Source organism: Tasmannia lanceolata, unplaced genomic scaffold (assembly GCF_043159265.1).
Source record: "Tasmannia lanceolata isolate RefF3 unplaced genomic scaffold, GAP_Taslan_0.1 ptg000018l, whole genome shotgun sequence".
Classification (NCBI taxonomy): Eukaryota; Viridiplantae; Streptophyta; class Magnoliopsida; order Canellales; family Winteraceae; genus Tasmannia; species Tasmannia lanceolata.
In genome coordinates, this window is record NW_027518695.1 from 29,123,482 (window position 1) to 29,150,621 (window position 27,140).

General features: G+C 39.9%; 1 protein-coding gene across 2 annotated transcripts in view; it reads right to left on the reverse strand.

Annotated features, from left to right (window-relative positions):
* Window positions 1-1,516: 1,516 nt before the first annotated feature.
* The window catches only part of LOC143851300 (proline iminopeptidase-like), a 69,771-nt gene continuing 44,147 nt past the window's right edge, over window positions 1,517-27,140 (reverse strand). For both annotated transcript variants that reach the window (XM_077360679.1, XM_077360678.1), the window contains 2 exons: window positions 13,278-13,352; window positions 1,517-1,812 (listed from right to left, as the gene is read on the reverse strand). In XM_077360679.1, coding sequence (XP_077216794.1) covers window positions 1,699-1,812; window positions 13,278-13,352 — 189 coding nt within the window. In that variant the 3' untranslated portion in view covers window positions 1,517-1,698. The remainder of the gene's footprint in view (window positions 1,813-13,277; window positions 13,353-27,140) is intronic.

Below are 27,140 nucleotides of genomic sequence, written 5' to 3' on the forward strand. Positions count from 1 at the left end.
AAAAACAGCATTAAAACGTGTGTAATAAAAGTGAGGAGTGCCTGCCATTTTCAAAACAATCATTTTTGTTTTGGATTTCCATTAACTGAAATAAATAGGTTAGTATTTTCCTTAATTAAATACTTTCTCGTTCCTCCGTACACCCAAAATCTATAAAGAACCTCTGCCTTCTTTGATTTCCATTCATAAAATGAAATCCACTCATTTGCCCTCTCATCAATAGTTTAATTTTCTGCTTGCTACAGTGCCAATGCGAATTGCCGGAATCATATGAAGCTTACCCGGAAACAGCAACACAGGTGGCATTCCGGTCCAATGCAGTTGTTTCGCCGCTGTTTACCAGACGTTATCTGATCCAAGGTACAGAATTTAGCTCTTTTCAGTCCATTTTCAATCATTTTTCTGCCCATTTTCAATCATTCATAACCACAGAAAAAAAAAACCTTCCCTTCTCTAACAAGGTATATGTTCTTCCTCTCTTGGGTACAGATTAGCATTTGGAAGAAGGCCAACCTGACATTCCTCTTTTTCCTCCTAAGAAAACTGATACTACCATTCTACTCCTTCACCCTTTTCTGCATCATCCTCCCCATGACCATGTTTGTTCTAGAAGCAGAGCTCCCTACTTGGGTTGTCTGTTACATCCCAGCCACCATGTCCTTCCTCAACATCCTCCCCGCCCCAAAATTGTTCCCATTCATAGTCCCTTACGTTCTCTTCGAAAACACCATGTCTGTGACCAAATTCAATGCCATGGTATCTGGCCTTTTCCAGCTTGGGAGCGCCTATGAATGGGTGGTCACCAAGAAATCAGGTCGCTCCTCCGAAGGGGATCTCCTTGCACTGGTCAACAAGGAGCCGAATCACCATCGCGGAACCTCTGTGCCCAATTTAGATACAATTGAAAAGGAGGAATCCCAACAGTAAAAACAGAAGAGGAAACACAACAGGATATATACCAAGGAGTTGGCGCTCGCCTTCCTTCTCCTTACGGCTTCGGCTAGGAGCTTGTTATCTGCACAGGGTTTACATTTTTACTTCCTCCTCTTTCAGGTAGTCTCCTTCCTATTAGTGGGTCTTGATCTGATCGGCGAACAGGTCCATTGAGAGGATGGTTTATGTACTTTAAGGAGATAGAGATGCCATAAAGTTCAGATACCTTGATAAAGATGGCTAAGTTACGGCACCAGAGTGCCATTGAAGAATAGTGGAAATGCGGGGAGGGTGGATTTTCTTGTTTCCTCCCTGGGAGATATTGTCAAACTCCTCCTTGAAGAGGTGTAATTATATATGGTGGTGCTTTGTGAGATGTTTGAATTCTTTTCGCTCCAATTCTTTTGTACGAAAATTTTGTTGTTCAACACGATGTTTAGTGACAGTTCAGTCACACTATGAAGAACAGAGAAGCATGTATCGTTTGTATTTTTTATGACTAAAATGACACGTGCTACATGGACCTTAATTTCATTCATGTGGAGCTGCTGTGGCAAACTGTTAATTAGCTCAACGCTGCAAAGCAGAGAACCATCCAATTTGATTATGGGTTTAATGCCAAACTGTTATGGATATATTATTGTAGTCTTTATATTATTTCGCAATCTAAATATCAGGTACATGCTATGAGGCAAGATCTGGTTCATTTGCAATTTGGGTTATTCCAACAAACTGAAAAAAACTTTGTAAGTAATATCTTGTGACTTAGACTTGTGAAATCCCATTTGCCTTCAAAATGTTCTTGAGCTTCTCGGTCGCTGCCACTAGCTCCGCAGCGATCCCTGGTTCATTGGCAGAATGACCAGCGTCCTGGATGACCTGTTTCAGCCACAGCTAATGGGATTATTAAGAATTTCGAGGATCAAAATGAATTGCAAATATGCTATCTATCAAAGATAATAGATTTGGCTGTCTGATGATAATAAATGCAATTTCTCAGCAATTAATGTAATGCTTCACTCATATGGAAATGTCTTTCTAACCCCTTTTTAGAAAGCAAACATTAGAACAAATGAACCAGTAATGCTATGAACAATTGGTGACTGATAAGGAAAGCTTGTTCATTCTAATAGCTTAAGAGAAACTACAGAACGATTAGATTCTTTCCATCAACGGATTAGAGGTTGTAGGAATCGATTGTGGTTGATATGTTCAGCCCTGGTTGTTTTGGATTTTGAGAATTGATTTTGAGCCCCAAACTGATTATTGGACTAAAAATTAAACCAATTTTATGTCCAATAATCAATTTTGGACTAAAAATCAATTCTCAAAATCCATAATAAAAAAAACAGGGCCTTCATAGTAGTTGGTATGCACTCCACACCCTAAATATTACCTTCTTTTTTTTTTTTGGAAAAATGACTGCTATGTATTTATAATCATACGAAGGTTACATAAAAGAGGAGGACCAGGAGTCCCCTGATAATTATATCGTATGATGGCCAAGGAGAAACCTCCAGGCCCTGAGAAACAAAAGTTTCAAAAGCTGTTCCTCCTTACCCAATCCCTTTACATCCACCGTTCCCGAACGAATTCCCAAATTTACAATCTTCCTAGAAGATCCCTACTAAAACTTGTGTAATCTACTAAAAAACTTTACGATCTTCTCCAAAGAACTTGAAAACAAAATAGAACTTCCCTCCACGTTGATAGGTCTTCCTTGAAGACCTTGATGAAAAACTACCAAAAACATAACTCCTCCAAAAAACCCCATGAATAGTACCCCTATAAGCTCCCCTTCAAGAGGAGCATTTTCCCAACTTCCTCAACAGACTCAATTTCAAATTCCAGTTTGTCTTCTTTTGATATGAATGGAGGAGGGTCCTCAAGGTCCAATTCCATGTTTCCGGGTGCCTTTCTTCTGGCAATTCTTCCTTCCAATCTTTGAATCCCCACCGCCTTGTCAGCCTCCCATTGGAGAAACCGCAGCCTCTCATCGACCAGCGATTTGATGACCCAGTTAAAGAGAAGAAATCCTCAGCCTTCCAACGGGCCTCCGTCACGAACAATTTCACTGTCTTTTGAAAAGTCCTTGATAATTTCCTTAGGGGTTGGATCAGTCCTAGAAGCCCTCTCTTCATCATAAGCCATTGCCTTAACCCTGCGAAGAACCTCCTCCAGCTCCAAGAGGTCCGTGTAACGTTTCCTTTTCCGACTCAAAGAACTGGAGAAAGGGGGGGTGGGGGGAGCTAAATCGTTCTGCACCATTTTAGGTGCGGTAGAGATAACAGAAGCTCCTCTATTTTGAACCTCCAAGGTAAGCCCAAAAGGCACCTTTTTAAGAGAGAGACCGCCAATGATGGCCAATACCAAGTTCCCACTTTTTCCACGGATACTTGTGAAGCAAGATTTCCACACTTAGAATATAGCATTTATGAGCCCAGATTTATTTCGATTATTTCTGACAGATCTCTAAGAGAATACTGCAACTTCCTATGCCGCCTTTAATGTGCATATCTGTTCGTGATTAACGTTCCATTCAAGGAAGTCACCGACCCCACAATACCATTTTCAATAATATAGTAAACAACCTCGATTCAAGCTCTTTTCCATCCAATGTCACCTCAAACAAACTGTACTTTGAATCCTATTCCCCACCTCCTACGATCAAGGTTACCTGGAACGCAGTTCGTTTCGGTATGCGGTACGGGAACAGCTACGAGGTACGATGGTAGCCTGGTATGTGATACGATAAAGGTAGGCTACGTTGGTTAGCTATATGGGGTCGCGGGTAGATTTGGAGCGCTAATCCGGGTCGCACCAGTACTCTCTCTAGTTTAATTTTATGCCAAGAGATGCTAAAGCATTTTTAGGCCTTATATGAAATATGACGGTCAAGCATATCAACTAGTGGCTGCTGACAATTTATGGGAAAGGTAATCACATTTGACATCTATTTAAAAAAGAGATTAAAACTTGTAGTGCCACCATCAGTTTTTGGGAAAGGCAATAATATTCGACAACTATTTAAAAAGGAGGTTAATACTTGTAGTGCCAGTATCAATAGGCTTGTGGTCGTATTTTTTGTTTAGGGTTTTTAAGCGATTACATGACTTCAACGGTTTCCATTTTCCCTCCTCTCGTATGCCATTTACAAACCCCCCTCTCTCCGCAAGAGCAAGGAAGCGGGGAAGGAGGTTTTACAATACCGTACATGGATTGTATTTCGATTGGCGATCTTCAGTAGAATTTTCTGTCGGAACATCTGTTTCAGGTTAGTCTCTTTTTTTTGGCCTCCAATGAGGTATGATTAGATTAAAGCTAGGAAGGAGGGTTGTTTTTTGTTCTATTTCCTCCTTTCCTCTCTCTATTGTAAGCCCAAGGGTTCCCATGGGTTCCCATGGGTCTAATCATTCACCTTACCTTCTTGTTTTGATGCTAGCAAACTCAAATTGATTAGCATTTATGGACTAATGTGTTGCTTTGAGGTGTTTTGTTGCATACAGGATTTTCATGTCATAATCGCCATTACACGACTATTCTCAACACATGACTTGTGGATCAAGAAATAAAGGAACCAAGAGCTTTCACATACAGTGAAGACATCTCCATTTGGAGACGATCAAGTCAAAGAAGCCCGAAGATGAAGATTCTACAAGTTCCTAGCAAGTGTCAAGAAGGAGCTTGGAGTTGAACATGCCATGGTGACACCTCATGTACCATTCAACTTGCATTGAAGATTGGAGGAGAAGTCACAAGAGCCAAATCAATTGAAGAAGTCTAAGAAAGCGCAAAGGCGCTGATACATTCCAAGAAAGATTCCATGGTATTCATTTTTAGAATGTATTTAGAGTCCTCTTGATTTTATGTAGAATGCACTTTCAATAGGTTTCAAATAGTTTTCATACTTAACTTTTTATATCTTTGAAAACCATACACACCAAAAAATGTGTTTGAAAACCTAGGACTTAAGCCCAAAGACCATGGCCCAAAAGCCCCTGAACTTTTAAAGTAAAAATGGAATTTTATACAGGGCCGGTCGATAGGGGTGTCCCGGGTGACCTCGGCAAGGTAGCTGGAAATCCAGCACTTGCCGGATATTGGCCGACTGGTCAACCGGGGTGATCCTGGCGACCGCGGAGGTGTTTTTGGAATGCTAGGAACAATCCGTCATGGGTTCGGGCGAGCGACCGCCAAGGACCGGTAGACCGGGATAGGTTTTGTGAGCTGAATTTTTGAGCAAACAGGTAGCCCTCGCCGGGTGACCGCCATGGGGCAGGTCGACCGTGACGGTAAGAAATTTGAAAATAAAAAAGTGCGGCCGATAGGGGTGGGCGACCGCTGTAGCCCGGTCGACCGCCGCGGTCTTGCAAACTAGCCGTTGGGGCTTTCGCAGGTTGACTTTTTCAACCCAGTTTTTTACAGTTTTACCCCCAAACGGTCATATTTTCAAATACACTATATATACACTATCTAAACCTATCTAAACAAGCGTTTGAACATTTTGAAAAGATCAAATCCCATCTTTTTGAGCTTTAACATTCAAATCAAAAGCTAAAACCTCTTTGAGCTTGTATTTCCACATTCTATCAAAAGGCACTCCATAGGGCTTTCATTTGCTTATTTTCTTGGAGTGATTGTGAGCTTACAACTTTGTAATTTTTATTTGTTCTTCATTGAGGGGCTACTCTTCAGCCCGTTAAGAATTGAGAAGACATTGTGAGGGTCTCCGATTCGGCCTGTTAACAAAGGTGAATCATGTAAGAGGGTGTGTCCCCTCGCAAGGCTTCGTGCAGAAAGGGTTTGTCCCCTTTGGAGATGAAGAAGGTGGTTGTAAAGCTACGAGATTAGGCTTGAAATCTCATTTTTAGTGGAGTACCCAAGGAGCTAAACTTGGAATAGTTGAGTAGGTCTTGTGATAAACCGAACCACTACAAAAATCTTGTGTTCCTTGTGGATGGCTCTTCTTCTTCTTCCTTTGCACGTGTGGTGATTGGTAAACTCTAACCCTAACTTGTATTTATATACTTAATTGAACAAGGGTTAGTAAATGTGTTTGATTAGTTTGTCTAAACCCTAGATTTCACTAACATGCCTATTTGAACAAGGGTTAGACTAATTAGGGCTTAATTTAGTGGATTAACTTTTAATCTTCCACCTAATCAAGCCTAAAATTTTTAATTGACCAATTCATCCCCCCCTCTTGGGTTGTCACACTTGGATTTCATCTATGCATCTCTCCCTTTCCTGCGGGTCGCCCAGATCGCCATTTTTGGTGATCTGGGTTGAAAACGACCCACATTTGGGGTCGACGACCCCGAATCAGGGGTCGGAGGGTGGGAGGGTGATCCCGGTAACGTTGCCTACAATAAGGAGATCTGCCAAGTGACTGATGATCCTTTTACCTTAGTACTAATATTAATGCCATAACACTCGGATACACCAAATATTCCCTCAATCCCCTAAACAAAACCCTTCCATCTAGCTTCATTAGGGGTAGAAGCTAGGGAAGCCTCAATGTTGTCTTATAACACAAGGGCGACGCATGCCCTGGAAGTGGATTGGGGAAAAATCGGTTTATTCGAAACCCACTCAATCACTTGATGCCTACATGAAGATGGCTTTATAGAATAGTCTGGTTTGCTCTTGGATGATTTTTTAGCGGAGTTTCTCCCTATTTGGTCCTCGGAAAGGTCTTGACCGACTCGCTGCTTCCACAGAGAGCATAAATTAGAATCCCGAGACTTGAGTATCAGTCCAGAAGGGCGCTTCCAAGAGATCCCATATTTGTGAATGCCCAGAAGCAGGACCTTTTTTAGCTGGTCTATTTCGCTTTAAGCCACGCTGAAAAGGTCTCACCTGCCCACAGGTCCTTTTTGATGCTGACAAGTCATCATCCTTTTTTTTTCTTCTTTTTTCTTTTCTTTTTTTGATGTTTTTCTTTTAATCCCAAGACATTTCTAACGATCACTAGAGGATCCAAGACCTGGGGATCCTTGGGAACTACGCCCTTATTTTGTGAAGGGGATTTGAAATTTGAATTTGAATAGGGGGGGGGGGGGGGGCAAGACTCCAACGGTTTCTCTAGGCAGGCAACGGCCCATGGCATGCCATTGGGATCGCCGGTGGCCGCCTATGATTTCAGCCTGCCGACGGATCAGCCACTTGATCCGGAACCGGCAAATTCAACTGACTCATCGGACTAAAGCTTGTCATTCTGTAGGAGTCAACGCTGGAGGAAAACGATTGGGACTCATTGTTTTCTATGCATTGGGATTTGTTAATTTCAATTCCAATGGTGAAGCAATCACCCGATAACCGAATCTGAACAAAAGGGCGGGATAACTTCCATATGGAAGTAAGAATTTTAGCCAATACAAAACCCATACAGTGACCATGATTTCCATTCATCCTTACTTCCAAGATTGGGCCAAAGATTTTCCCTAAAGCTTCCACAGTGGAAGTAGCCAAAGCGTGCAACGGAATTCCGTAAAAATTAACCTAAATTTCCTCCGCTCCCTGGACAAAGTCTTTATGCCAGGAAGAGAGGGAGAGCAGCTGGTTCCCATAGGCCTCAAGCCCATTTGCCAGAACCCTGGCAGCCAAGTCTACTGAATCGAACATGAAAAGAACTTCATCCTTTGCTAGGGCATAGGGTCTTGTGAGGGAGGGAATGTCCCAAAAACTTTTAGCCAATTGCCAAAGATCATCTAAAGTCCTGTTATTATCCCTTCTCCTGCCAATCAGACACGCTTTTAAAATATCGGTTTGCATTTCCAATTCCTTCCCTGAGATAGATAAAGTCGGAACCCCTTCCTCAACAGATGTCAAAATCACTCCGGAATCAGGTCACCACACGCCTTCATCGCCGGCACTGACCGATGGTTTCTGTGAGTTACAAGAGACGAGGGTTAAGACAGTTGGATGAATAATTATCTGTTTGTTCTGGGAGCACCACCGACTTCGATTCCGCCATCTAGAGTTTAAGATAATCACAGGTTGAGTAGAGCCAATCCCCGGCCACCTTCCCGATACTGCCAAGTTAGCATTTTTACCCGTCATATAAAATGGAGACTTCTCTGAACCTCTCTGAATATTACTTGAAATCTCTAGGAACTGCAAAAACTATGCGCGCAAGAAGATACAATATAGACTGACATCTACTAATTTAAACTGAACTCTTAAGGCCATAACAGTGTTTAATATCAACATCAAGTCACCTCTGCACACCTTAATCCCCTATCGCAGCTGAAAACCTTGAACCGTCTGGCCACTAATCGAAATAAAAAATCTTAGTGCGAGATACACAAACAGATCTACTAAATCTGTTTCGATCTGAATATCCTCCATGATTTTGCAAAAGATGCTCAAATCAAATAATGTATTTTTCTATATGCTAATGACATCCGCGTGACCATGTTTTGATAATGGGACGAACTCACCATGTTTTACATATTTTAACTAGCTGCCTTCTTTATCCTCCGCCTTCAATGGGGATAACATTTGAGAAGAACTATTAGATCTGATCTCGCTTTCCACCTTATTGGGGATCAAACATTTTCTCTCATGTCTTATGTCTTCTTCTTTGGCATCTACTTTTATTGGGGATAGCATCGGAGATGAAGACTAAGATCTGCTTATGGCTTGACCATCATTGGGGATTGCAATCCTAGATCGAGACTGAAATCTAGATCTAACATTATCCACCTTTTGAAACCCAATATCCACCCTTCTACACCCCTCAAAAACCTAGACCAATCACATTCCTCTTCCTAACCCTAGGGGTTGATTCCTAAGAATTCATACCTTGCTTTCTACCTTTACAATTGGAATTGAAAACTAAAGAAAGATCTGGGGCCGTCCGGCTGATCTCACTACCAATCTCTAGATCTACCATGGATCTGCCCCCATATAACCTGCCCTCTTTTCATGGCTTGATCCATCCTACGCCACCACGTTATCAATGAGTTTGTCAATCCTCTTCCTTCAAATCGACTATCAATGAGGAGTTTGCAGTTGTCTTTTGCTGGGTGCGGAGGTGGTAGTCGTGGCCCAGATCACTAGAGTCTTGATTGTTGTCATGACTTGGGGGGATGCCATAATGAAGGACGAGGACAGGGTGATAAAAAGTGTACTTATTGTGGCTGGTCAAATCAGGACAGTGGCTGAGATAAAACTATTGTTATGGTCGAAGATCACTATTATTAGCCATCAGCCCATCACCAAAGCAGGATGTTGCAAAAACAGTCCAAAAGTGCCGAACATGTCAACTAAAAAGGGCAAAAAGCAAAACATAGGGTGGTATGTACCTTTACCCGTGCCTCGTGTTTCCTGAAATGATATCGACATGGATTTCGTTATGGGATTACCAAAACCTATGTGAGGATGTGATTCAATCCATGTGGTGGTTGATCGTTTCTTGAAGATATCACATTACCTACCATGCAACAAGACCTCAAATGCAGTGTGTTTGTGTCTCTCTCTCTCTCTCTCTCTCTATATATATATATATATATATATATATATATATATATATATATAAGAAGTGTTTCTACACCCTGGTGTAGATAACTTATCTACACACTAGCTTAAAATACAGTGCGGGCCACATTGTTTGGGTGATCCAAAGCATTCATTTGATGGGCCCTTCCATAGATAGGGCGTGCCCAAAAAATGGACAGATTTGTGAAGGTTTATATACGCCCATTTTTACCTCCACAAATCGTAAGGTTGGGATGATCCTATGGATGAGGGAGGATTCTTCCTTTCATCCTCCTACTAGACCACTTTCCGAGAGAGTGGAGTAGGCAAGGTTGTATGCGGAAGGATTCTATGGAAATCTCAAAGATGATCAGTTCGATTGGCTTCTTCAGTCACGTCACATGTTAGAAGATGTAATTGAGTCACTAGTCGGGAGTGACCAGATGGATTAGGTTCCAGACTCTCAAGGCGGTCTTTCGATTAAATCCTTTTCTAAGAATAATCTACCTTGGCAAATTTGTCGAGTGCGTCCGTTTATTCAAGTTCAAGCCCCATTTTAAGACTTCTGGTAGAAGGCTGTTCTTCATATAACTTAGAGAAATTGTGGAGTGCTCCCAATCCCGCAAGGATGAAGCTTTTGTTAGGCGATAATTTTGTAAAATATCAACACTATAAGCACTTGAAGAAAACAAGTTTGAATGGTGATCAGATTTTGCCATGTGCAAAAAGGGCAAAAAATTCATCTTTATATCCACTGCAAAACGGAGAAAGTGGCTTGGTCATCTCTGAGTTTTCCCAACCTAAGTCTTTTGACGGACTAAAATGTTGCCGGGTGAGAGAGATCAATTGTTATGGTCTATGGTCTATTACTCCGTTCATGGTGTTGTAGGTTATCTGGGAAGAGGGAAACCAAAGGGTGTTTGAGGACAAGAGTTCGTTGGTAAGGGGATTTGTCGACACGGACACGAGTGTCATGTGTCGACACTGACACAGGGTGTCGAACAAGGCAAACTCCAAAAATTTAGAAACGGGGACTCGGCTAGAATAGAAAGTACAAATAATCATGATTTGTGGAAACAGATTCGTGTGCCGACTTTCGACACAGATACAAGGTATCTGACATGGCAACCCCTTAAAATCTAGAAATAGTGTCACATTCATACACATAAATACATATAAAGTTACTGACACTTCTAGCAGTACATTTAAGTGTCTGAAGGAGTGTCGACACGTGTGGACACGGGTGTCGTGTCAGACACGACACGACACAGGTGTCGGCAATAAATTCAAAGTGTCGGCCAAATCATAAGGAATTATCCTTTTTTTAATGGTAACAATTTCATTCAATAAAGGTGAAGACTGAGATAGTCCGCCCAAGATTACAAGAATACAAATAAAGAGCAAAAAGCATGAGAAAAATAGAAGAGAAAAGAAAGGAGGGGAAACACATTCAAGGGGGTTAGGGGAATTATCCACAATATCATTCAATCAAGCGGAATTATCCTCAATATCATTTAATGTTAACAATTTCATTCAATAAAGGGGAATTATTCGATCATTAATTTGGCACTTGTTAGAAAAGAACTTTGAGGGGTCTTGATCCAAGATCTTTGTAGGAAATGGAAGGGCCTATCAATGGTCAGTCAAGCGGAATGTTCATTGGCTGGAATGTTAAGGCCTAAAAAGGCTGGAATAGACGTAGGCCGGCTAGATGAGATGGAGCACCCTGAATTAAATGCGTCGACGTGGCAAAAAAGGATGGGATATTAAGGCGGCAGGAGATAAAGTAAGTTCTCAAAAGATCAATATCAATCCTCCTTTACCGAAACGAGAGAAGAATGTCAGTTTCCTCAATGTTGAGAAAGCTAATTATAAGAGTTTTGGAAGACTCTTTGATAAACAACTTTTTGTTGGGAAACGGATAGACGTGTTCCTGAATTAAAGAGTGATATAAGGCGGTATCCGAAGTGTCCCTTTTTGAAAAACTTTCCTCACGCACAAAGGTCATAGGACCGAGGCTGACAGCACATCGCTGATACCAATGGTCAGAAAGGGCGGTTCGTATACGTATAAAAAGAAGTCAGAGAAGAGGCTTCTTAAAAGACAAAACCAGAAAAAGTTTATTTCCAATTTGATTACGATGTTAGAAAACTTGATCAATCTGACGATTCCTCATTGTCGGAAGATGGGGAGTTTATGTACCATCTAAGCAAAAGGATCTCAGGGGGGGAGTTTCTGGGCGTGGGTGGAAAGGGACCTTTCAAAAGGTCTGGGCAGAGCAGTAAGAAAAGAAGGAAGCGGCAGGATTTTTTCAACAAGGATAAAGTAGCACAGGAATACCTCAAGCTCCAATTGAGGAAGCTGCAAGAGGAGGGAAAAGGGAAAGAGAAGGAGCTGGAGGAACTTACGGGTAAAAAGTCACTGGAAGAGGTATGTATTCCGGTCTTTGAATTGCCCTTCATTAAAGCAAAACAAAAACAAGATTTGGATGGAGGGTCAGTGGAAGGAGAGAATCGGAAGGAAGAAACTTTTGAGGACACAAGTGGAAAGGCGATTGAGGTCAATGAAGCTGGGCTTTCTCGTGACCCACTGGATGCGGAATTTAGTGTCAACAATAAATCGTGTCCAAACAAGGACGATAATTTAACGATGGAGGGGGATAAGGAGTTGTCGGAGGAAGAAAAGGTGCAGTTGGAAGGGTTATGAAATGGCGAAAATGGGAAGTTTTTTGGGGATCAATATGAAGAAGATGTGGAACAAACTAAGAAAATGTTCAGTGATATCGAGAGGCACAATGACGGGGGAAAGAAAGGGAAGACTCTAGGTAAGGGCAGTAGGGGACTTAAGGCCCTGAAAAGATATAGAGTTTTCTGCCCAGGGGTGTTGATACAGTATCCTAGAAAGCACTAGTAGTGATGTTTATTTGTAAGAGTGCGGAGATGGTGTTCATACTTTGTTTTTAAGGTAGTTTTTTTCTATGTTGGAAAAGGATGGTATAATAACACTATCAAGTGTGCCTGAGGGACCGTGGTCCTTCGCTGCTTGAGGGGATAGTGATTCTTGGTCTTGGATGGGTGACTTCTTCACTCTAGTTCTTTTGGGAGGGAAGCTATTAGATTTGATGGCGGATTTGGGCCTGATTAATGTTGTTGTGCTCGTGTTGCTTGAGAGACCTTGGTCTTTCACGTATCGAGTCTTCTTTCATTTGTATTTTTTCAATCTTGGATTGTTATGTTGGGGTAGTATAGATCTTGGCTATTTTGCTTTTGGTTTTTATGTTGTAATGGGGTGGGACTACTGGTCCCAAATCTCTGTACATTTGTTATTATCAACTTTCAAAAAAAATAAAAAATGGTCAGCCTTTTATGGAGAGGAAGTGCAAGAAATGGATTTGTCCGCCTCTTGCAATCGAATTTAAGTTTGAAGGAAGTTCTTTGGATGCGTGTATGTGTGTGTGAAGGGGGGAAAGGGAGTAGGGTAGGAATGACAAAGAAGAGATTTTGGTAGTACGTTGGAGCTGAATGATGGCGTATAAAATATTCAAGTGAAGCAAATACACTCCTTACCAGTCTTCACATTTACCACGGTGATATTTTCTTTTCTCTATCTATTGTTTATTTATTTATTATTGTTGAAGTATAAATTATTAAATAACATGAACTCTAACAGCTCAAGCTTTTGGACTAATTGGTTGTCTCACATGGTATTAGAGCTATTGCCTCACGGCAGTCCCTGCGGTTCCTCTAGGCTTTTTATCTCCTTTTAATGAAAAGTTTCATCATTGTTTGAAACAAAAAGAAAAAAAAGGAAACTAGTAGTGAAAACCAATGAGATCAGATGAAAACTACGATGATTTATCTGACCTTAAATTCTGCCTCTGGCCATGCTTTATGAAGATCCCAGGCGGACATCATTGGGCAGCATACATCATACCTACCCTGTAAAAATGTTCAAAATATCAAATGAGGTGCAATTAAACATGTCCTCAAAAATTTCACAGCATCACTATACAACATCTCATATCTAGTTATACAACATTACAAACATGTTTTTTTACTCCTAATGCATAAGGAAACAATATTTCTCATTCCACAATATTGGATGCCACAAAGATTTTTTGAACAATGATTTTTTTTTCTGAAAAGGTAAATCTATACTAAATAGATAAACAAACCCCCACGATCGAGGAGATCTAGGGGGAAATACAAACAGGAATTTTCAATCTTTTGAAAAATGAAATACTCAAATTGATTGAGCATTAATTGTAAAGAGACTAGAAAATGGACACAACCATATGTAGACAAACTATAATGAAACATACATGCCATTGGATGCTACAGATACCATTAAATCTTGGTGGCACAAATAATACATTTGGAAGGATTTTAAGCTATACATTCAAGCAGGTTGCTATTGATGGATCCCTCAGTTCTATATATGGAAACTGCTTCCAATTTGACAAACAAAAGCTACATGAGATAAATTAGGAAGCAAGGATGATATCCATAGTTAATTGGGGATTAACATTACCATAAAGACCTTATAACAAGCACTAGTTAGGGTTGATCCTTTGCTCTCTAGTGGTGATGAACCCAAAGTCTATATAATGTTGAGGTCAAAAGTTCAAACATACATGAGAAGATATTGTAATGAGCTTTTTGTGAGGCAATTTTATAATGAGGAAATTAGTAAGGGTGTAAACTTTCAAAAGATAAAAGTATTTATGGGAGATAAAACTAGTGCTTGTGAAATCCCAATAGGGAAACCAAAAGGGGGGAGGGGGGTGATTTGCAATGTGAGTTAAACCCTAGAAAATTGAAAGTGCAACTAGCCCTTGTTAATTTATAAGATAATAAGGAAAGATATTACCAAAAATATTTCACAAAGGAGAGAAGAGTGAAAGAAACAATGAACACAAGAATTTACGTGGTTCGGAGCAAGTCCTACGTCCACACTCCACGTCCGTGCGCGGGTTCCACTATCTCGATCCTCCTTCAAATGGCTGGATCAATGAGCCAATTACAATCAACAAGCTTCTCCTTTCTTGGGCCGAAGCGTAAATCCCTTACAAACAAGCTTCTTCTTTTCAAAGGGTTGAAGCGTAAAACCCTCTTTACAATGGATGAAGGAAACAAAGAATGAACACTTAGCCTCTTGATTAGGCTTTGAATACAACAATAAAAGCTCACAAACTCTCTTAAATGAAAGACAATAAAGCCTAAGGAAATCTTCTTCAAGGTATTGAATGCACAAGTTAGGGTTTGAAGAAGTTTGAAGAGAGTTGAAATTTTGAAAGTTCTAGCTCAAGAATCAAAGATTTGATTGTTAAAATCTTATTTTTGAAGGTCTAAAATGACCTATATATGGCCACAAACAAGATATAACCGTTGGAGGGCCAAAGGGTAATTTTACACTTTAAAAAACTCAAAGACCCCGTTGCCCAACGGCAACATTTTTTCCAGACCAGCCGTCTGGCCAAACGTCTGTCCGACGTTTGGTTGCATCCAGACAGCAACCAGATGATCGACCAGAAGTCTAGTCCAAGATCTGGTTGGCCAAAACACCAACCTTCCGGATGAGTTTTCTTCCCAAATTTTGTATGAATATCATTTGATATAAGGGGAAGGCTCATACCAAATTTCAGCTCATTTGGAGTTCATTTGGGTATTCAACTGATAGACAAACCTTCGAAACACATTAGGAAAAAGGCTTTGAAATTTAGCTTTGAAATTTGATCTAACTTTTTGGCTTCACAAAAAAGGTTTGTATGATCATTTAAAACTTGTCTAGATGTTGAAATACAAGTTCAAATGAGTTTTTGAAAATCACTTTGAAAACCCCTTGAAAATCCCTTGAAAATGTGCGAAAATAACTTGAGAGATCTTGAATATAGTCTAAGCATAAAACTCATCATCTTGGGATTGTAAAGGCTTCAACATCTTCAAAGACTCAGCTTGGCTTGGCTTTGGATGGTCCATATGGCACCTTCACTTGAATTGGCTACTTTGCATGTGCTTTGAAGGGATCACCACCATTGGTTCTTCTCTAGGCTTGTGGCCAATCCGCATGCGCAAGTGAACTCTTGATTTTGCTTTGGTCCATGAGACTTGTATCAATCTTGATCAACCAACAATTTGAGTCCATGAGTGAGTCATGAGACTTGTATCAATCTTCATGAATTTTTTTTCTGGTTCATTAGCCGACCCCAACTAGCTTGGGACAAAGGCTTTGTTGAGTTGAGTTGAGTTGAGTTGAGTGAGTCATCATGTGTAGTTCACCTCCAAGCCTCCATTTAGCTCCTAGTGTTGATTTTGATAAAACCTGTCTAAACAACAACACTAGCAAAACCATTAGCATCATACAATCAATTTGAGTTTGTAGATCATCAAACCATGGAAAGGGTTGAACCCTTGGGCCTACAACTTTTCATGAATTAGATTCCTCTTATATGAATAATATATTTTTGAAAGGTGGCAAATTTTAATTAAAATAAAGTAAAGACCGAGGTGGTAAGACCAAGAGAAATACAGAAGCAACCACACATAAGAATATAACATTAGATGAAAAACAAATAGCTTAAGGGGGAAGATAGTTGAACATCTCGAGGCCCAACTTGAGGACTCCCTACCTAGCTAATCTGTCCGCCACGAAATTTGCAGACCTTCTGATATGGATGAATGCGATCGCAGATCCTCCCAATATATCTCGAATCTCATCAAAAAACTGCGTGAATCTCCAAGGGGGGATAAGGGAACCTCGAAGCCAACATATGAGATTCAGGGAGTCTTCCTCCATAATCACTCGATCCAAGGAACCTCTGTCCAAACTTTTTATCCCTTGATAATCAGCTGGAATCTCTGCCTCACTATCATCTGAGACCCCAATTGGCCATGCAAAGGCCCAAATGACTTGCCTCCTGCGTCCCTAAATACTCCTCCAATGCCTACCGGTCTTGGATTACCCAAACTAGATCCATCAAAATTAAGCTTTAGAAACCATGAGGGGGTGGATCCCACTCGTGCACCACCAGAGGGCGCCACTCTACAATGAAGCAGATATGTCATCCATTCCAAAGATCAAAACCCGATACAAACTTAAAGCAAGGAAGAATTTCCACCCATGATATGGTTAGAGCAATAACTTTTACAAACATGAATGATGAGGATTTAGATACGCCATCAAAGACTAGCGTGTCTTTCTTTCCAAATCACCCACAAAGTGGCAAGGAGAGAGACATTCCTCAAAATCTTGCCTTTCTTCCTCCAAGGAACCAACAACCAACCTTCTAGAAGGTCAGAAAGAGAGGAAGGGAATACCCAATACATCCCGAACCCGTCTAGGATGCTACTCCAAACCAAGGTTACCGGAAACTCCCCTGGAAAGTGGGAAGCGCGCTTTCCCAAATCGTGTTTCAGAAGTGGAAAACTCGGCACATTTCCGATTTGTGCGAAGCGCGCTTCCCAAAATTGGGAAGCGAGTTCCCATTTCATGGGAAGTGAGTTTACCAATTTTGGAAAGCACGTTTCCCAAATTTTAGTTTTCTTGTTTTGTTTGTTTGGGTTCTTGGAATGCGGTTTGTTCCGGTACGTGGTACGGGAATGGGTACGGGGTACGATGGTAGCCCAGTATGCAGTACAATGAGGGTATACTGTGTTGGTTCGCTATTCGGGGTTGCGGTCAGTTTGGAGTACTAATTTGGACTCACACACACACGCGCACACTCTCTCTCTCTCTACACACAGGTATATATATATATATATATATATATATGAGGAAACTGTTGGTGAGCTTAAGCTCACCAAACTTATGGTGAGCTAGCTTGCCCAATCACATGGGTCCCACATTTTGGGGAGTGATCCAAACCATTCATTTTCAAGGCCTTATCATAGATAGGGGGTGTACCAAAAATCAGCTCCATAGGATCATCCTAACCCCTCCATTTGTGGAGGACAACAATGGGGCAGATTTGTGTCTGTCCATTTTTGTCCTCCACAAATGGAGGGGTTACGATGATCCTATGGAGCTGATTTTTGGTACACCCCCCATCTATGTAAGGGACTTTCAAATGAATGGTTTGGATCATCCTAACAAAGTGGGCCCCCATGTGATTGGGCAAGCTAGCTCACCATAAGTTTGGTGAGCTTAAGCTCACCAACAGTTTCCTCTATATATATATATATATATATATATATATATATATATTGTTAAAGTATAAAAGATAAATAACGCCTTTCTCCAACAGCTTAAGCTTTTGGAGAAGTTGGTTAATTAACATGGTATCAGAGCCAGATTTCGAGTTCAAACCTCCCGGATAGCAAAAATCCACATGCGATGGTCGGCCCAAAGTGGGACCACATGTGCCAGGTGTTTGGCAAGTGGGCCACACGTGCGGGGGAGTGTTAAAGTATAAAAGATAAATAACGCCTTTCTCCAACAGCTTAAGCTTCTGGAGAAGTTGGTTAATTAACATATATATATATATATATATATATAATTTCGTATATTTTTACAAGAATATCATTCCATAGTACACACTACATACATTTAATACACAAAATATAAAAACCTCATTTATGTCATACATATTTTCTCAAAAAGAAAGTTCCCGTTTGAATGTATGAATATCTTCCATAGTCCATACTATATCCATTTAATAAACAAAATAAAAAAACCCCATGTATGCCAAACATATTTTTTTCAAAAAGAAAGCTCTAGTTCCAATCCAACCCAAAATATATAAAATTTGTAGCTCTCTCTCCATCTCTCCCTTATTCTATATCCATCTCTTTCTTTCTCTCCCGCGGGTTGCCGCAGGTAGTCATTTTTCGCGATCCGGGTCGCTAGCGAACCAGGTTTGGGATCGCGCAACCCCGGATCGCGGGTCGGAGGGCAGATGGCGAATCCGGTAACTATGGTTTGGAATATTTTTTCTTCACTTTTCTTTTTTTTCCTGCTTACCATTCTTTCTTACATTAAAATTTTCTATTAAATCAATAATATTCATTTGGGAAATTTTGTAATTTCTTAATTGAATAATTATAAGAAAAGGAAGAAGAAAAAATATGTATTTAAAGTTTCCTCTTTATTTTCCCCGTATTCTTTATTTTTCTTTAATGATCAAATTCACTAAAAGCTTATCCATTTGTCCCACTTCATTTTAGTGTATTAATGTAGTAATGTTGATGTGTATTTTAGTTTTATTCAATTGACATGTAAAGTGATGTCAATTAGTTTCTCCATTTAAGAAAGTAATTATTTAATCATTTAAGTTGATTAATCATTTAATTGTCCATTACATGAGAAATTTTTGTATTATCTTTGATATGTTATATTTTGATTCACGGTTGGGAATAGGATTCACATGTAAATTAGTTATTTTCGTTGGAATTAAGAGTCTATTTCGGTTGAAATTCGATTCGTTTATGGTAGTTGGATTCAATTTGCTTATCTTACTTAGAGACGCTTCCTCCCCTCCTGAAAGCCCTCGCTTCCCGCTTCCGCTTCCAGCTTCGCTTCCCACCCTGGCAACTATGATCCAAACCTCCCTGACTAAAGCACAGTCCAAGAGCCAAGAAGATACAGTTGACTAATTCCCTTGCCGCTATACATAGGGCGCAATATCTACTATCAGAATCTCCCGCTTACGCAGGAAGTCGATCGTCTGAATCCGACCAAGACAAGTGGCCCAAACAAAGGTACAGACTCAAGGAGGCGCTTGATCTTCCACAGTCTAGCTACTCTAGAGAGAACATGACAAGGTACAAGATAAATATAGAAGTGAAAACCCCAGTAGAATCCTAGATCCAAACCCTTTTGTCTGCTCCAGACAGCTTGACATTGCACCCTTGCAACATCTCAAGAAGCTAAGCCATGGATTGTAATTCTCTATCAAAGAAGTTTCTTCTGAAAACTGGCCTCCAAAAAACCCAGCCGCCACTCCTCTCAAAGTAATCCTTCACGAAGGCTTCCTTAGTCACAGCTACCACGAACAAGTCAACGAAAAGGTCTTTTAAAGGAACCGCAAAACACCACTTTTCTTTCTAAAAGCTTATACGATCCCCCTATATATACTTTGAATCTAGTTACTTTTGGGAACTTATGATTAAGACGCATGATGTCTTGCCACACCGTCACCCCCTGTTTTCTAAAACCCTCTAAAGAAACCCAATGACCTGGGGCAGCGCCATATTTACTAGCTATCACTTTGGCAAAAAGCTGAGACTCCTCTCCAAACCTCCACAACCATTTTCCCATGAGAGCTAAATTTAGTTGTTTAATCTTTCTAATCCCCAACCCTCCACCCTTGAAAGCAGTGTTGCATGGATTCGGATTCGCGTGTCGGGATCCGACACAGATTCGAGGTGTCGGATTCGGCAAACCCCCAAAAGTAGGATTCGGATTCGGTAGTTTTTAAATAAAATAAAGTTTTCAAAATTTAAAATATAAATATATATATATATATATATATATATATATATATATATATATGTGTGTGTGTGTGTGTGTGTGTGTGTGCATATATATATATATATATATATATATATATATATATATATATATATATATATATTCGTGAAAATTTTGTGGATAGAGGGTTGAGGCAAGTTTTGTATTAAGAGAGTTTAGGGTGGAAGGGGGTCATGTTCGAGGATCGAGGGGCAAGGGTTTTTATTAAAATAGTACGGATTGCACATTCATATAAAAAAAGTTAAGAAGAAAATACGTTTAAAGGGAAATATAAAGGATTCGCATTTCAACAGAAACAACGATGAATTGGATTCACCCGAAAAAAACAAGATTCGTGCGGGACATGGCTACGACAAGAATCTGGGTGTGTCCAACGTGAATCCATGGGACACTTGAATAAGGATAAGTGATAAATAGGAATATTACCCAGCTGCTTTTATGAGGGTAGCCCTGCCATCCCTCGACACTAGATTTCGCTTCCAAGTGTCTAATCTCTTTTCTATTCTCTCCACTATAGGGTCCCAACTTGATTTCTTCGATCTGCCCGCCCCTAAAGGCAACCGTAAGTAAGTGGACGGAAACTAATCCAACTTGTAGCCCATAAGCCCTGCCAAGCCTAGTCTGCCTAGAGCCGCCTGGGAGTCAACGTTCAAGGCAAAGATTCTAGATTTATATAAATTAAATCTTTGGCTCGAAATCAACTCATAGCATCTAAGAATAGCTTTCAAATTCACTACTTTCGAAACTTGAGGGGAACTAAATAGGAGGGTATTGTCTGCAATCCGAAGATGAGACACCACAACGCCATCTTGACTGACTTTAAAGCCGTCAATCAGACCAAGGGTTTTGCCTTTTTCTGTTAGCCTAATCAATGTCTCAAACAACTATAACAAACAAGAAAGGGGAGATGGGGTCTCCTTACCGCAGACCCCGAGACGACTTGAAGAACCCTTTAGGAGATCCATTGATCAGCATCGAGAAGCATGCTGACATCAAGTAACTTCTAATCCATAGTCTCCACCTGCCGCCAACACCCATTCTTCCTAACAAGTAATCCAGGCATGCCCATTCCACCCAATCATAGGCCTTCTCCATATCCAATTTGGATACTACACCCCCTTCATCTGTTCTACAACTGTGCCTTAAAAGATTTAAGGATAACTAAGTGAAGAAAAATTAAAAGAAAGGGTTTGAACATCAATCCCCTAGCAAATCACTAAAACATTAGGAAGTTCACTCCTTCATAGAATATTTCATGCAAAGACATTCTTTATTTAACACATCCCACACGAGTCCCTACCCTCCCTAACCAAGGTCAATTTTGAAAACACTCTCGACTCGTCTTTATCATTTACTGCCCTTTGTCAATTCTCCTTTTCCCATCCTAACATCTCCACTGCCACAACCAAATATCCTAGCTTTCAAATGCCCATCATCACACTCAGCTGTTCACATATGCCTTTTTTTGTCATTAACAAGATGTTGAGGTCGGTTGAATACAAAAACTGATGTACATTGATGCCAACCCCGCCAAAATTAGTAGTTTGAGCCATTTCAGCACATAGTAATAGGTATGCTAGACAACCAAGTACGTGGTACAAGTGCATGTTGCAGTACCAAGTAGGTGGTATACACGTCGCAGTACCAAGTAGGTGGTATACATGTTGCAGTATACTACTAGGGGATAGGACTAATTTTATATCTTATATTTTTGAAAGATATGCTATATCCCCTAGAAAGACACAAAGAAGACACATGTATACTCAACTAATATTCAATGAGAATTTGTATTACATGGAAAACTCAACATTAGGGCCCCAAAATGTTGAAGAGAACGGGTGAAAACTTAGCATTTTAGCAATATTTGATTTTGCAGCTTTGATTGGAAAAAGAAGAGCCTTTGTAGTTTATGAGGGATTTGAATTAAAAAAATTCACGTGGCTTGTTCATATATGGTTTACATGGTTCGCTAAAAATTGTGAACAAACACAATGGCAGCATGAACCCATAAGGATGTACCTGGTCTGTAGTTTGCCCATAAATTTGCAACTTTGTTACCATAGTTCAGCTACACACGACCAAAAACTGGGCGGAAAAAAATTACACCTTCAAGGCTTTTACCTCACCACCAAACTCCAAACTTTCTAGGATTTTTTAATCAAAAATCACTTTTTCTATAATCTTTAAAATCAAAGTCCAAATTCATGGTCAAGATAGGTGTCTATCCTATTATAAGAAATTTAAGGAAGATAGTTTTGGAAAAAAAGGGGTTTTTTTTTTTTTTTTTCTATATCTTTATAATTACATATTCTCAAAATGGAATTTCAGAAGTTTCTGTGACTTCATTTTCTAGAAGAAAAAGGCAAAACTTATCTCTTGCTGTGATACAACCTACAGCCGAGATGTCTAAATTAAGCTAATTTTGCTGTTTCTTGATACACCAATCAACAAAACTTAAATAATTGTAGCATTTTCCATTTTCAAAATTGTAATCAGTCATTTGTTTCTCAACCTTCATTTCAAGATTCCACAGAAAAAAGAAAGCAAAATGAGCGATTTAACACCTAAATAGGAAACAACTTGTTGACACAAAAAAATAATTGAAGCTTAAAGGGAAAATTGTTTTCCATTCAAACAAGAAAACCTTATTAGAAGTCTCAAAAGTAGAGAACCAGAAGACATGGAAATGCTGTAAGAACAAAATTGAAGCTCTAAAAAATGAGAAGGTGAAGATGGAGTTTTTAAAGTCACACGTGGTGGCAATGGAGATGGTGGGATGGGAAGAGATACAGTTTATAACAAAGTTATTTTCAAACTTAAAGATAACTAGAGTTGGTTTGAGGAGGTTAGGGCAAGGACTCGAGTGAAATATGTATAGATAACATAAAGCAAGAATGTGTATGTAGTATCCTAGAAAGGAGGCATTTTGATAGATATTTTAGTCCTTTACGAAGGGCTCCCTGTAAAAACCCCTAAAAATAAACTTGAGTACCACATAAATCAAAGTAGTCATTAAAAACCAAGCATCATAACACCAACAAAAATAACTATGCATCTTAATTCTCAACACAAAACTCTTCAAACTGGTGAATCACAAATAGTCTTCAAGCATGACTAGCTTGTTAGTAATGTCCACAAGCTCGCGGAGTTTTGGTGGACATGTTTTCTAATTGACTTTAGATCTTCACATATGGTGAAGATATTATCTTTAAAACTGTCTTTTCTCACAAAGAGGAAGTCAATCTCAATGTGTAGTGTCTCTCATGGAATACTAAGTTAGAAGAGAAATGGATGGCAACCTAATAATCGCAATGTATCAGTATTGCAGAACAACAATAATCGTAACTCAGACCAAAAAGTACCCAACTAGTTAGTTCAAAATCTATAAGAACAATTCCCTATAGTCCGCTTTGGCACTAAGATGTTGTTTTAACTTTTCTATGTCATATATACCCATCAATGGAAGTGTGAGGGGGTAGCATGGTTCATTTTTTTAGAGAGAGAGATGGTATGAGATGCTCACAAGAACTACACATCGTGTAAGAAAAGGTTCGAATACCAAAGCATTTTGCAATCTTGTTCTAAATGCAGTACCCATGGTGAGCGCATGTACTAACTATTACTAACCACACAAGATAAGCAAGGTATGTCCTCACGACAATAAGGCACTAATGGAGTTACACCAAAACATTAATATGAATCTATGTACACTAACTTAACTCTCTAATAACATTAAAACCCTTTCAAAGGCTATTTTGGAATAAAAGTTTAAGAAAGGAAATAAACCTCATAGGCGAACACCCAAAGTAAAATCCTTAAATCCTTCATCTACCTTGAGAGAAAAATCCTTAAACTCACTAAAGAACAACCCATTTCTTACCAAAAAACCGATCAAAGATCTTCTCCCACCTCTCTTTCTGTGTGTGTGTGTGTATTAGTATATATACTTGAGTAAAGGGTTTCTGCGCTCGAGCAAGGGTATCTGTGCTCGAGTGCAAAAACAAGCGTGGGCCCACACTGTTGATGGGATCCAAAGCATTCATTTGATGGGCCCTTTCATGGATAGGGTGCCCACCAAAAATCAGCTCCATTGGATCATCTTAGGGTGTCCATTTATGGGGTGAAAAAATGGGTAGATTAGTGGACAAACAGTATCTGTCCATTTTCACCCCGACAAATGGACAACCTAGGATGATCTAATGGAGCTGATTTTTGGTACACACCCCATCCATAATGGGGACTTTCAAATGAATGCTTCCCTAAAAGCTTGCCTTGTGGATAAAGTTAAGATCCCTAGTCAACCTCTAGAGGACATTTGGCTTTGGGCGCAGAAAACCTGGAGTATCCCATCCCTCCAATGCCCATGTATATTGTCTGAAGATGAAATCCTCTTCATGTTTGAATCTGAGGCACAGGCCTCTAAATCTCTTTCCAGCAGCCCTGAGATTTTGAAAACGCAATTAAATTCTCTTGTTCCGTGGAATAAGGAATATGTTCAACATGAGGAAGCTCTATGGGTTAAATTCCATGGTATTCCCTTACATGTTTGGGCCATATCAACCGTGGAGGCTATAGGGAGTCTTTTTGGAAGGGTTTTAGAAACCGAAATGGAGGAGAAACATCAGCATTGCATGAGTTTTGTATCGGCGAAAATTCTAGCCCCTCGAAGGATTCTCTCAGGCTCTTTTGCCAGAATCAGAGTTTTGAATCATGTTTATAGAATTGGGATTGAAGTCCTTGATCCTTCAGATTTTGGGTTATCCGCCCCCTTGGTCCGGCGACCCCCTGATGTCAGTTCGGATCCCGTCCCCGTCGATGATCTGTGTCGGGCCCCGTTGTCCCCTTGAGGCCCCGCTTGTTTTCAAATTTCCAATCTGTCTTTCCTGGTGCCTTTCCCAATGTGGGTTTTGAGTCATGTTTGGGTTTTGGCAGGCTTGGTGACCCTTTCAATGGATTGGTCGAGCCTGAGGTGCAGTCCCCTATGTGCAAATCCAAATTGGCAGCTAATGCGGGCCATTGACATTTATGTTCTCCTGGTAGGTGGAGCCTTGCTCTTTAGCCACGTGTCTAGGGCCTTCCCTAGAAGCGTGTCTCTTGAATCGAAGTTATCTTTGTTTGGTTTGAGTTGGTCCATGTATGGTCGGTCCACCATAGGTTTTCTTCGGAGTTTTGTAGCGGTCCTTATCTATTTTATCGTGCCAATGATCTATTGCCTCAGTTATTGAGGTGAGGGAAGCTGCAAGGTCATATATTTCTAGCCTTGTAACCGTAGCAAAGGGTGAAGCTGAAGTAATCCCTGTACCCTCTTGATCTTTTGGGTGAGATTATGTTTTGCCCTGGTTAGTTATCATTTCCTTCTGGAATGGAATATCAAGCTAGTTCATGTCATCTCTCTGAGGTGCCGGACTTTTTAATCCAACATATATTGGATGATTTGGAGAAGTGTGCGGAATAGATAAGTTGTGGTGATGGCGTGATGCACAATTCGAAAGATATCTGGAGTAAGATATGAGTTTTGTGGCATTTGGGTAGAAGGATGCTGATAAGTCTGTGTTGATAAAGGGCTGTGGGGAGGAGTTTAAGGATCCTTGTAGATGGTTAGGATTTTGGGGATTGGAATGCAAATGCGATGGCCTGGAGGCCCTGGACAAGTATTCAAGTTCATAACCTTTGTTCTTTATGTTGTTAATGACCTAGGAGTGTATACCTGTCCAGCCTTTATTGATTCTATGTATTGCAAGTCAGGACCTCTGGTAGCTAATGTATCTTTCATAGCATCAATGAAATAGTCATCTTTCAAAAAAAAATTATTTGTGTGTGTTTTGTTATCGAGACCTGATCCTTACTTCTTGCAGCTGTAGGAGATCATCAATTTCCTAATCTCGACTAGGCTTCTTCTTGGCAACCGGTTTGATTTTAGATCTCTGCTTATTCCCTAGTGAGTTGTAAGTCGTGACAGTGAGTTCGCTACTCGTGTGACTACGAGAGGAGGAGGAGGACACATAAAAAAATACTGTTTTGCTCCTTTTTCCCTATGGAAGAAGAAAAGAAAGGCATTTTGATTTATTTTCAGGCCCTTGTATTGTTCTTCTTGTTTGTTTTTATTTCTTGTGTCAAACCAGAAGGGATAATGCTGGGATCCTATTTCTCGTCATTTATAGGTGTCCTAAGAATGATTGGTAGTGGATTTACATAAATTAGGTTCTTGCCTGGCTTTTAGTTATTGTTTGGTTCTTTTTTAGTTCTGGACTCAGAATGATTAGGTTCTTACCTAGTTTGTTTTCAGTTCTTGCCGAAGAATGATTCAGATTTCAAACAAAAGATGATGACTTGATTGAGATAAGATAGAATATGCTCCAAACTAGCATGGATATTACATTATGACAAGAAGGATATGTTGGAAAACTTTGATGAATACAACAATAAGGTAAAGGAAGACTCCAAAGAAGAGACTTTCAAAGAGGAAGAATTTGACGATGAAAGTATTGAAAAATACAAGTTATTTTTTTTACAATCAATTAATAGATGATGAAGAATATGTTCATGATGTGGATGTTGATTCTACAGGTTAGCTTCTCTCTACACAGAAATAATGAATACACTAGACGACGTTTCGAAGCTTTTGAGCAAGACACTTGATGAAGGTGCAGCTTTCGAACACACTATCTTTGACAATTCTACAGATTTTTACCTAGAGAAGATATGTAATTCTGGAAAACATCGTGGACAAAAACTTTAGGAGATTACAACTGACGTCTTATGGAAGTAGGTATTCCATGTTTCAAGTATTCGATTTGATGGAAGGTATTTCCATAGTACATCTCAAAGAATTCACAAGCGTTGAAAGTTCTACAATGTTGGAGTGAGCAGATTTCCCAATTCAAACTCAACGACAAGTTGTTTCCAACTAGGAGGAATTGATGTAAATCAAGAGGGGGCCGATGATACTTGTTACCTCCCAAAACATCTCGACCCGCAGGGAGAAGCAAGAGAAGTCGAAATGAGTTTAGACTAGATGTTGGGAGTTTTAGCATATATGTACATTGGATTTTCATATTTAACAAACACCTTTTACTATTCACCTCACTATTCATACTAGCAGGCCTTTGTTTTTGTTTCTAGGGATGAACCAACAGTTCTAGCAAGTATTTTTAATTTTATTCTTGTTTTCAATTGCTACTTTCTTAAATTTTTGCAATTCCATTAAAATACAAATTACTCCTCTGCAGTATAGCTGAAATAAAGATAAGTTTAAATCA